This window comes from Chiloscyllium punctatum, chromosome 17 (genome assembly GCF_047496795.1).
Source record: "Chiloscyllium punctatum isolate Juve2018m chromosome 17, sChiPun1.3, whole genome shotgun sequence".
NCBI lineage: Eukaryota > Metazoa > Chordata > Chondrichthyes > Orectolobiformes > Hemiscylliidae > Chiloscyllium > Chiloscyllium punctatum.
Genome location: NC_092755.1, coordinates 80,928,614 through 80,941,555, shown reverse-complemented (window position 1 = coordinate 80,941,555; position 12,942 = coordinate 80,928,614). Strand labels below are relative to the sequence as shown.

The following is a 12,942-nucleotide window of genomic DNA, read 5'->3' as shown; positions in this document are numbered from 1 at the left end:
AGGAACATGAACAGGGTGAATAGGAAGCAGCTATTCCTCTTAGATAAATGGTCAATAACAAGAGGGCATAATTTTAAGGTGAAAGGTAGGAGATTGAGAGGAAATTTGAGGTGAAGTTTTTTCACTCAGAAGGTGGTGGGAATCTGGAATGCACTGCCTGGAAGAGTAGAAAAGGTGGAAAACATCATAACTGTTAAAACATGAGGATGAGTACTTGAAAAGTCATAACATTCAAGACTATGGGTCAAGTGCTGGAAAGTGGGACTAGTGCAGATAGGTTAGCACTGATTCAATGGACCTAAGGGCCTCTTTTGACTATAAATGTTTCAGAACAAAAAAATGAAAATTTTATGGGTAATGCATTAACATCCTTAGAACAAAGAAACCCAAGACATACTATATAGAACGTATAATTCAATCTTAATATCTTACTTGAATACACCTGCTCAAAAGGAAAATTACCATCAGTTATGAGAAAAAAAAACTAAGTATTCAGTTAATATTTCAACTTAAAAATACAGAATTATTAATAGACTATAAATTTCTAACGAATTGCTTCAGAATGTGCGCTTCATCTTAAGTCCTGTATCTTCATTACTTTGATTGTCTGTAAAAAACAAACATTTTCTCTCAAGTCTCGAGGAAGATTGATAACGAGTTAAAGCTAACCATGGAATTCTCGATAACTTCTACACGAGGCATTTAATTTCCACTGCAAGACTACACGTCATGATAGATATTTTTATGCAAATACTAACCTTTTTCTCTTTTGATATGCGCTCAGCTCGAAGTGTGGCAACCTGGATTGGTGGTAGAGGCTTGTCATAGTTGATTCCACTAAGACAGATAAATAAAATGTTTTTGTGCACAGACTTACACAAAATATGAACAGAAACAATCGATTTAGCTCAATCCATGCTAACGTGGTTGCTCCATTTGAAGCTCCTCCCATCTTTCTTCATGCAACGCTCTCCTCAGTTCTCTCCTTTCTCAGCTGCTCATCACACTTCCCTTATACTGTTGTGCCTTGTGGTAGCCAGTGTCACATTGTCTCCACTTTCTGGGCAAAGAGGGTTCTTGGTGACTATCTTATGCTGACAGATTCTAGATTTGCTCTTCCCCATAAGTGAAAAACATTGTGCAGACTCTTAGTGACTTTGTTTGCAACAGCAGCCTCACCCTATGGGAACTGGCACTTGGCTGAATTTTGCAGGGAGGTCAACCAATTAAGAAAACATTCTAGTTCAGTTGGCATTCAATTAAGTGCAGTGAATAGACGGAACAATCAGATGTCTGAATGAGGACTGATGTTAAAAGGGCAATGCATAGAGAGATGAAGAGATGTGACATCTTCTACAATAAAAGATGGAAGTAGTTGGATACCAGTAGTGGAAGGGAAGCCCATCGACATGTCACTGGAGGTCATCATAGAGGTGTGGGGAGAGTGGTAGTGTCATGAGTGGAACCCATAACCCCAAGTAAGAGCACAGTCTTAAAATGTCAATACAGCAGTTTATTTCTTTGATTGGCTTCAACAGAATGATATCAAGTTCTTTTTATTGAAAATTCCCTCAAGCACGGTCTTAAGGGGCTGTTCTCATTAATGCTCGCCTTGCGTTAGGTGGGGTTTGCTAAAGTGAATGCAACTTCTCATTTCACAGTTCTGCAATGATAGCTTGTTGTGCACGTACCTTCCTGACCTAGCTGTACTGCTGACACTTTATGGGACCTTGGAAAAGAGCTATTGCAAGCGTAAACTGGCTCTTCGTTGTCCTAACTATTCTAATAGACTGAAAATTTCAACTATTGGGATTCCTAACATCAATGTTGACCCATCCTTGGAAAATCAAGAAAGGTGGTGCAAAGATGTTGGGCCCAATGTCCTTCTTATCACTGATCTCCCACTCTCTCCCCGCGATTCTGAACAACATGGGGAAAATCCTCTGTAATTGCTGAATCTACTTTATGTAAATACCTTGTTGGGTCACTACATGATCTTTCCATGCCAACAAAAAAAATGGAGCCCAATTGCTCATCCCTTCCCAACAAGTGTAACATTGCAGTTCTGGTATCACCCAATTACATACAAAAACAAAACTGAAAGAGCCGAAACTGCAAATAATAATCAAAAGTTTCAGACCTCTCTGCTAACACAGACGCGTGCTTTGGATTTTTCTGAAAGGGATTCATTCCAAGCCTAGAAAACAAAGCAAATCAATAGAGTTTCCAGCAATTACAAAGAGAACACAACAAGTGTAGAAATTTCACCTTTAAAAGTTTTGTGTACAATGTTTTACCCTGTGTAAGACATATTGTATATATTTTTACACACAAATTTGGAATGTAGGAGGAATAGACCATGCAGCCCATTGAAACTGCTCTGCCATTTAATACAATCATTGCTGATTAAATACTTCAATGCACTCTTACCCTAAAGTATCCCCATTACTCTTTATGCCACTGTTTATCAGAAATCTTTCAATTTTTACTTTAAACATACTCAAAGACTGAGCTTCCATATACATCTATGGCAGAGAATTCCAAAGACTCATCACCCTCTGAGTAAACAATATTCTCCTCATGTTAGTCCTTAACTGCATCCCCCTTACTTTTAAAATTAAGCCCCTGGTCTGGATTCCCCAACCGGAGAAAATGTCTTACCTGTATCTTCCCTGAATATCCATTTTAAGTATTTTGTCGGTTTCAATGAGATCACCTCTCAATCTTCAAAACTTTAGAGAATACATGTCCCAATTTGTCCAAAAGCTCTTCATAGGACAGCCCTACCATCCCAGAAACAAATCTAGTGAACCTTTGTTGCATTCCCTTTATAGCAATATCATCTTTCCTGAGATAAGGAAATGGAAACTGCACACACACTACTCTAAATAGTATCTAACCAAGTTGCTACACAATTGAAGCAAGACTTCATTATTTCTGAATCTAAATCCTCCAATGATAAAGGCTAATGTTTCATTAGCATTTCTAACAGTGTGCTGCACCTGCACGTCCATCTTCAGTGAATTACTGACAAAGGTACCCAGATCTCTCTGCACATCTTTGTTCTCTAACTTCTCGCTTTAAAATAGTTTGCAAACTTGTTCCTCCTCTCACATTTTCCACATTATATTACACCAACTATGCTCTTGCCCATTCACTATCCAAAGCCTGTCCAAATCCTTCCGAAACCACTTTACATATTCCTCACAACACACATCCCTGCTTAACTTTGTATAATCTGCAAATTTGGAAATATTACATTTGGCCCCCACATCCAAATCACTGATATATATTGAGAAGAACCAGAGTCCAGGATCTAACCCTTGCTGTACCCCACCAGTCACAGCCTGTCAATGTGAGAATGACCCATTTATTCCTTATTTTTGCTTACTTTCCTTTAGCAAATCATTAGCTCTTAATACCATAAGGAATAGGAACAGAAGCAGATGTCTGCTCCGCCATTCAACAGGATCGTGGCAGATTTTAAGCCATACATCACCTCTTGTTCCATGTGCTTTAATGTTACTAACTAATGTTCTTTTGATATGCTCCCCCAATAAATTATTTTGTTTATTTTAATTTGAAAATGAGAGTTAATAAGAAATGCAATACAAGTGTGTACAACCATCTGACTCAGTTACAGAAGTGCATTGAGGCCAAGAGGAAGGCCTATGCACTTCACAGATATTTGAATACAACAGTGATGATTAGAACAGGCACAACCCCAAACATGAAACTAAATCTGTTAACTGGAAGATAAGGTGAACAGAAATAAAACATTAATTGTTCCTTTTAGGATGCTGAATGACCTACCATGTATTTCCAACATTTTTTTTCTTCTAACCTGCAGTTTCATTTTTTGTCTTGCCATCTGATTTAGGAGAGTTTGCATTCTGCACCCACTGGGTTGCCTACTGAAATACTGTCAGTTGTATACTTAAAAGGGTGCCAATTTTCAACCTTTAGTGCATTCTAAAGCCATTGGTGAAGTACTTCTAAACTATAGCTACAGAATACAAAGTACTTGAAGGCATTAGATGCAAAACAACTAGAGTGAATGGTGAATAGTCTGACTGGACGATAGGGCTTCCCTCTCATTGGAGGGCTGGCCAATAGTGGTTTAATTTTAGGGTCACAGCGCCTCAGGTGAGGGATGCGATTGAGAAGGAGAGTCCTCATGGTAACCTCAACTGGTTCAGGAATTGGAGGTAAAGAAGATATTAAAGATGACAGACAAAGTAGGCGTAGAGAGGATGCTTCCTCATGTAGGGCAAACTAGAATGAGAGGTCATAGTTTTAGTATAAGGGGTGGCAAACCTAAAGCATAGATGAGGAGAAATTACTTCTCTCAAATCAGTATGATCTCTAGAATTTATTAACCCAGAGTGCAGTGAACATGGAGACATTAAGCAAATTTGAGGAGGAGGAGATAGAGAAGACTTTTATTAGCAACGTTGAAGGATTATGGAGAGTGGGCAAGAAAATGGAAGCAAGGCTGAGATGAGATCATCCATAATCGTATTGACTGGCAGAGCAGGTCTAAGGGGCTGAAGTGCCTCCTCATACTCCTATTTCTCAAGTTAACGTGCAGAAATATTATTTCAGTGAGCAAACAGCTAATCCACTGTTCTCAGGGGACATAGCAGAAGCAGTTCATTCAGATGCAAGTTAAAAGGAATTTAAATTATAATCTTGGAATATAGTAAATGGGTAATTTGAGACACAAGGCATTGAGAGTGGACAAATATTGGAAGGTGAGTTTAAACTCTGATTTCCAAACTGTTCCAGGATTGTCTGGATCTATTGCAGCTAGCTGATATGAGGCTGATTGCAGTCATTAGGCAATGGCTCCATTAAAATGACTTCCAGGATTATAAAATGCAATCTTAGATCAATTTTCTTTGTCCAGCAGCTCCTAATACACCAAAAAAAAACTTACATAGGTTTGATTGGCGGACTTCTTTTGCCAGCTATAAGTTTCACAAGCTCAAAGTGGCTCGTGAAAAGCTGTGTATGCATAACACTCTCATCTTGTGCATAGATTTGGCTGGTTCGCAGTGGACGACTGTTCTTGTTCTTCAAATGAAACACAAATACCATTTTAAGATGATACAATTTGCATTTATTAAAGTGCATGCAATTTTAATTTAATGTAATACTACAAAGCAATGATCTATCAAGAGATTAACCTACCTTGTAAATGCTTTTTGTCTTCTTCTTTGGATTAGTGTCATATATCAACTGCAAATGAGCAAGAACAGATTCAATGAACTTCTTACTCATTAATTCAATCAAAAATTAACAGAGAATATATAAATTGACAAAGCATTGAAGCAAACAGTAGCAGCATTTACATTTTATTAAAATGCTGTCAGAAACTGTGATACTGCTAAAATGTAACCAAACTGAACCGTCCCAATGCTTGAGAATTACAGATGGAGGCTGTATTGTTCTCTCCACTGTCCAAATATCGGCAAACTAAAACACTTTCTGCACCTTGCTAATATGGATGTCAGGATTTATTCCGAAGTCTCGATTTCTAGTTTATTCATTCTTATGAACTAATAACTCCAACTACACATGCAACATTGCCCCTCCTGTAAGCTCGAAGTTTTCAGAACTCTAATCTATTGGTCAATTTGATCACAAATTTTGGAATCTACTTTCTTTCTTCCTTTCTTGTGCCCAAGGTGTGTCTTGCACAATCTCAATATGAAAAAATTATACATATCATTAAAATCCTACACAGCTATCAATAAAGTTTTATCTTAATAGGTCTATTTGCATAGCTGTACAACATATAAACTCCTTGCAAACAAAAGCACCAACCTAGAATTCATGGAGTGGGTTTAAACTCATTAAGGATTTGCAGAAATGTTCTCTTAATATCGAACTCTAAAGCTCTTGATCTGCAAATTCAGCCTTTAAAGGTCATCTTTCTGCTCTGTGGTTTTAACAGATATCTCTATCTACAAATTTATACAATATTTACTGTCATTGCTAAGCTGCAGGGACAGCATTAATTGAATTGCAGCACTTCTACTCTCTGATGTCGGGTCGTAACTGTGGATCACTGCTCCGTACTGGTCCATTACTTCTGTTTGCAACATTTCACTCTTCTGTTCCATGTTATATATTATTTTTGTATAGGTTTTGTACATTGCTCTTCAATGTTTGCAATAATCAGAAGAGTTATCTGAGCACCGCTCCTCTTTCTGTAAGTCAGTATTCTGCGGTTCTTTTTCTGGTCCTGCTGACTGCAACACATTGCTTGAAACAATTGTTGCTGATGGTCTGCAGCAATTGCATGAATCACAACAACAGCGCAAAAATTAGAAGTGCCATCACTTAGCCTTTGCTCCAGGTTAATTTATTTCACATGTTGAGTGGCACTGTACAATTAATTGCTGCACCATCAGCAGGATTACAGGTGGAAATACACTGAACACTTGTGCACAGTGTACCATTGCTACATTTTAAAACGATGTTACATTTTAAAATGATGTTACAGAGATCATTAGCACAAGATTGCTGTTTGAGCTTCATACATACAGTGAGCTAATCTGCCTCTGAAACGAAGTGAACTACGACTCCATCCTCTGAGGAAACTTAGTTGCAGTGCAAACGTGGACAAGGTGCATATCTAGTATAAAGCCAGTCATGCATGAAACTCTGATGTGAGCCAGAAGCATCTGTATTACACTTGTCTGAAGATCAAATTTTACAAGTCATAGCAATTACAGTATAGAGTGGCCATTTGGCTCATCCTTCCTGTTGGTGTTGGGCCTTTAACCAATGCAACCTACCCTTAAAGCATTGTCTGCCTTTTCTAAAGTATTAAATTCTGTATCTTCAAATACTTTATCTATTCCCATTCTAATGATGCTCAAAACCTTGTTACAATTGAGTCAGTGTGGGAGGCATTTCATCTTCTAATTGATCCCTGGTTTGAAAACAGTTGCAAATTAATTTCCTCTTTAAATTAATCTGACTCCAATAGGCTTTAGAAAACAATGATCTTCTAATTGGAGAATAGTAGACAGAAAGATACGCCGAGGAGCACTCTGATGTCCTGATGTACTGACTATCCAGGAATTGACTGGGTAGTTTAGACTTTCACTGTACAATTACTCTTGAGTCTGGAAATCATAAAAACACAGAACTCAGGACAGGGTGAGTAAAATGGAGTGTGTTTGGAAGCAAGCAAATGCAGCACAAGGACTTGCAGCTCATCCCGAATGCTGAAACATTCAAATTTACAAACTCATTGTTATGAAAAGTGGAACGGTGAAACATCTTTTACCTTTCCTTCTTCTCTTGGTATGATCACATTTTCATATCTGTTGCGACATTGTTTAGGTGATCTGTAAATGCGGCTGCAGGAGTTAACTACGTCACTGACAAGATCCCAGTTTGGTGTGTGTGCCGGGGAAATAATGGTCAGGTTTAGGGGCAACTCCAGCAACTGTTTCACAGCCTGTCGCCAACAAACAATAAAAATAAGAGTTGTGCCATTAAAAAGAAAACCACAAAATTGTTAATGCATGTGTTGGACACTCCGCACGCAAACAGCAAATCTTCTGCAACATGAGGCACTAGAAATGGATTTGGACCGTGCAGTGCTTCGACTCCTTCAGAAAATACAGGCTGACTTTCTACAGAGGGTTCTGCTGATTATAGACTCATTCAGCACTGAAGGCAGACATTTGTCCCAGTGTTCTCACGTTAGCTCTTTAGCCCCCTCTTTCCCAACGGTCCTAGAAATCAAATCCTTTCAAGCATTCAGCTAATTCCTTTTGGAAAGTTATTTTATCTATACGTCAGATCATTATAATTTGCTGCGTAAAACCTTTTCATCTCAACTTCTGCTTTTGTCAATAACATTAAAATCAGTTTCTTTATTACCTATTCTAGTGCTGATAGGAACTCTTTCTTCCCATCTATGATTTTAAATTCAATCAAACAAAGAGGACATTCTGCCCAACACGTTTACTGGTTCCATGCTACAGCAAACAGAAACAATTTCTACTTTTGGGATTTGTGATGCTTTATCATATATTTAGCTGATGTTGAAATTATATCTAAGTATTAAAGATGCAAAGATAATTTCACATACCATATTCTTTTCTAAGAATAAATATTCTTGTAACCTTGAGGTCAGTTAGAAAACAATTCATCATTCATGCAGAAACATAAAAATATGAAAACAAAAGGAACAGAAATTTCTATTATGCATCGATAGCCAAAGACAATGATTTAAGTTGGACATGGACTTTTTTTGCCTTACTTCCATAAATGGCCTGATCCTGCACCTGACCTCACCACATGCAAAACAAGTCCCCAGTCCTTCCATGCCAGTGGCATCTGTCCCTCATGTGATGACGGTCTCCAACCCACCCATTAATTACTCAGGACCCTATCTTTCCTCCAGCCATTTGTCTCGTCACCAGGGATTTCCAATCCCCAGCTGTTTGCAGCAAATGTTGACCGAACATGAAGAAAAGGTTACCTGCAGCAAAGCCCAGTCCTCACTGATCAGCCATTCAGGGCTGTCTGTCCCACTATCCACTGGGGGCTTGGTCAGTGTGGGCAGGGGTTTAGCAAATGACGTTTGTTGTTTCATGAACATGTTCTTCTTCTGATCTTTAGCCTCACGACGCATCTTGAGCATGCATGGTGTTGACCTGTCGAACAGTGAGCGTGGTGGGGTGACTGGTTCTCCATGCCGAGCTTTCTTGAACTTCTTTCCAGCAGCTGCAACAACAAAGGTCAACTGGTTTTACTTTCTAAACTTACAAAACGCAGTGCCAGATGAATGTTCATGTAACTTGCCAGCATCCCGCTCTGCTGAGAGTATGTGGTTGTCTTCCTCCTATATTGCCTACACAGCACAGCAATACACTATTCAACCCAACTGGTCATGTTCTACAAGAGCCTCCCTTTAACCTACCTCATCACCATATCCTTCTATTCCTTTATCTGGTGGGGGGAGTCCAAAACTAGAGGGCATAGGTTTAAGATGAGGGTGGAAAAATTTAAAAGGACCTAAGGGGCAACCTTTTCACTCAGAGGGTGGTGAGAGTATGAAATGAGCTGCCAGAGGAAGTGGAGGATGCTGGTACGGTTACAACATTTAAAAGGCATCTGGATGGGTATATGAATAGGAAGGGTTTGGAAGGATATGGGTCAAATACTGGTAAATGGGACTAGATTAATTTAGGATATCTGGTCAGTATGTAACAGTTGGACTGGAGGGTCTATTTCTGTGCTGTACACCTCTATGACTGATATTCAACCAGCTTTCTTGTAAATGCAGTAACACCACTGACCTCAATAATCACTGACCACTTTGACTAAAGATGTTTCGCCTGAACTTCCTATCGGAGTATTAACTATCATGGAATACTTACCTCCACTAATGTATGTGCCACACGTGTCTGTGTAAAAATCTGCAATTAAAAAAGACCTAGCCTAAGGGCAAGCACCTTGGATTGTCACAAACAAATCTGGATCACAAATGTCATTTAGGGAAGGAAATCTGCAACCTTATCTGGTTTGACCTACATGTGACTCCAGACCCACAGCAATGTGGTCAGCTCTTAATTACCCAGTGGTGCCCACATCCCAAAAATGAATTTTTAAAAATCTAGTGGATCAATGCTGAGGCCTCAACTACCTATAGTCTACATTAGCATGGACCAATTAAGCTGCAGTGCTCAAGGAATAAAATAATATTATTAATTAATTGGATGAAGGAGCAAACTGTAATTTTGCCAAATTTGATGATGCGAAGTACATAGGAAAGGAAGTTGTGAGGAGGATATAAAGACTAGAAGCTACAAAGTGATGTGGACAGGTTCGAATGCATAGAATCCCTACAGTGTGGAAACAGGCACTTCGGCCCAATTCCACACCAACCCTCCGAAGAGTATCCCACCCATTACTTTCTTTACCCCTGATTGATGCACCTAACCTACACATCCCAGAACACTATGGGCAATGTAGTATGGCCAATTCACCTAACCTGCAGTTAAGTGCATAAGGTTAAATGAGTGAGCAAAAATTAGCAAATATAGGCGGGTTTAAAATTACTGAAATTCTTGAGAAACGGAATGAACTGTATTACTACTACTAAAGAACTCATAATATGCCAATTTAGTTCAACACAATGTCTACTACTATATTGGCACCTCTGAAGCCAAACAGAGTAAGATGAAGTAGTATGGATCCTTTCTTGGTAAATATAGGAAATGCAGCCAAGTTATACCTTCCTCCAAATTCTTCCATTCTCACCAATTTGGAAAGAACATTTCTCACCTGTTGGGTCCAATTTTAGCCTCTTGTGTTCCTTTCGGACATAAACTGGCGGTAGTTTGGATTCCAGAATAGGAGTAGTGTCATAGAGCAGGCACATCACAGGATCCATGTAGATATCATTGTCATCTTGGGGTGGTGTTGGAGGAGTCCATATCTGGCACAGATAGAAATTAATGTTACCACCTCACCTGTAAATTGCATGAAGTCTCAAATTTCTTTGGGAGAAAAGTGTGTGAGAACTCACTGGCATTATTTCAGTCTGGCCATCCTGACCTTCTTTCACATATTCCTTATCAAAAAGGAAAGAAAATAATTGAAATCTCTCACCGATAATACAGCACAAATCACTTTATGATCACCTTTTCATTATCAGATTTTCTTATATATTAACGCTGCAAAGCATTTACAGCACAGAAACTTGCCACCCAGCCCAATTTATCTGCATTGCTGATTGTTTCATTGAAACATTAAATCTACTCTTCTTCCATTGCTTTCACTTTCACATGGTTATCTGGTGTCCCCTTAAAGTCAGCATTACTATTTGCCTCAACTATTCCTGTGGTAATGTGTTCCACAATCTTGCCATTCACTGGATAAAGAAGTTTCTTCTGATTCCTTATTTGATTTCTTGGTAACTAACACATGTTTATGATCACTAGTTCTGGTCTCCCTTTGAGACAATCCCCTTCATCTCACTGCGAATTCTATTTCTTGATCAATGGATAGGCATGTGGCTCGATGATCAGCTCTTGCCAAATCTGTCACTCTGCTCAGATAGCAGTTCCCTTAACACAAAGGTTGAGGGGGCTCCAACGGAAGTTTCATTCATGATGATGCTCCTAGCAGGTACCAAAGGCATGCTATATTGTCAGAGACTGGGAATCAGGTGCCAGACCCAACCAACCTAAGATGGAACAGTGCTTGAAGAAATTCATTGTACTATTTGAAAAGATTGAACTTCAGCAACTTTTGTAATCTCCCAAAGAGAAGGGCTAAGGTTCTACATAAGCAACTCTTTCTCTGTTCTTTTCTCCACTACATTAATAGTTTTACACTTATTTCTACACAAATACGCCCAAACAGCAGCCTTAAACACAAGTAACTTCAGCCTGGTTCTTCCTTTATTTATGAAGAAGGGATTCTGATGCTCCTCTTCTCAGTGTGAACTAAGATAGGTAAAAAACAACTGCGAGGTATTCCCATTCAACTACGCCTTGTACTTGTACACCAACAAACTGTTCACAAAGGATTGCAAGCTTCACCAAATCATGGTAACCAGCAGCCTTCCAGATCCTTTCTTCACTTCTCTTCCCTCCAACTCAACCTCTTCCTTGGCCGTGACTTCACAATATCTTCCAATCATCCCCTCTCTGATTCTGAATGCACTGCCATCAGCTTCACCCTTGTTATGTTCTTACCGCAATGAATTTTAAGCTCAGCTAAACTCTTCTTTGGATGCTTCTGTATGCCCACTATTTTGAAGAGTCTTCCCTCTACTAGAGAGTATTTCACCAGCATTGTCCCTCTCACAAAATCTCTTCCTCTGGCCTCTTATCCTTTCTAGATTTTAACTGAAAGTTGCAAACATTTTGACACTCAGTTTCTCTGCTTCCTTAACTCACTATCTTCTTCCAAACTGTGTTCTCTCAGGACCACCCCTAACATTATCATCAAACCTACTGACAAGCCTGGCACTGTCACTAGCTGGTGTACTGATTTCTAGCAAGACTGTTGCCAAATCTCCAAAAGTTCCACCTGCCTCCCCCTGAACCAAGACCCCACAACACAATATTACAGCATTGTATCCAGAGTCATCACTAACCTAATCTCCTCTGTGGATCTTCTCTCCACCACTTCCAATATCATTGTCCTGCAATCCTGATGAATTTATTCATTGTCTTCCCAAAACTTATAAAGACGACTATCCTGGTTAATCTACTACTTCAGCCTGGCTGGTCCCCTCCACCGCCCCTATACAGTCAACTGTACGTTCCACAATGTCTGATCTATTCCACACGCTTCTGCTCTCACCCCTACACCAACATCCAAAACCACGATAAGGATGAGTGGAACCCTAAATTCCACATCATCAGCTTCTGTACTCAACAAATCATCTTTGTCCATTTATGTCACTTCCATCATGAAATCACCAGCAACCACATATTATTGTCCTCTGCCCAATGAGACCATTCCCTCTGTAATACTCTGGTCGACTCCTCAGTCAGCACTAAACAATCCCGCCCTTTCCTATCGCACTTTTCATGCAAGCACAAGAGACACAATGTCTGTTCTGTTAACTGTTCCTCTATCATCAACATGTTTTCCAACTGCCAAGTGATATACTTACACTTCTTTCAATTTAACATACTGCATTTGTTGGTCATAAAAACAAAATGGGCGAGTGCTTTGCAAAACACCTCCATTTAGTCCACAAGCTTCCAATCATGAGGTATGTGAATTCTCCATCTTGCTGCTACCCTGAGTGTTGATGGTCTCAAGAGCCTCTTCCCTACTATATGATTCTATGAAACGATACCTTACCTTTTGACTTGGCATGTTAAAGCCTTCTAGACTCAACAAGGTGCCCAATAATTTCAGGTTGCAATCTCTGCCTCCATTGTACTA

The 12,942-nt window shown here is 39.4% G+C and overlaps 1 protein-coding gene across 10 annotated transcripts in view; it reads right to left on the bottom strand.

The window, feature by feature from the left end:
* ep400 (E1A binding protein p400) overlaps positions 1-12,942 on the bottom strand; it is a 146,125-nt gene that overhangs the window by 32,221 nt on the left and 100,962 nt on the right. For all 10 annotated transcript variants that reach the window (XM_072587693.1, XM_072587691.1, XM_072587694.1 and 7 more), the window contains 8 exons: positions 10,562-10,606; positions 10,318-10,471; positions 8,510-8,754; positions 7,304-7,477; positions 5,194-5,241; positions 4,940-5,076; positions 2,141-2,197; positions 759-837 (listed from right to left, as the gene is read on the bottom strand). In XM_072587693.1, coding sequence (XP_072443794.1) covers positions 759-837; positions 2,141-2,197; positions 4,940-5,076; positions 5,194-5,241; positions 7,304-7,477; positions 8,510-8,754; positions 10,318-10,471; positions 10,562-10,606 — 939 coding nt within the window. The remainder of the gene's footprint in view (positions 1-758; positions 838-2,140; positions 2,198-4,939; positions 5,077-5,193; positions 5,242-7,303; positions 7,478-8,509; positions 8,755-10,317; positions 10,472-10,561; positions 10,607-12,942) is intronic.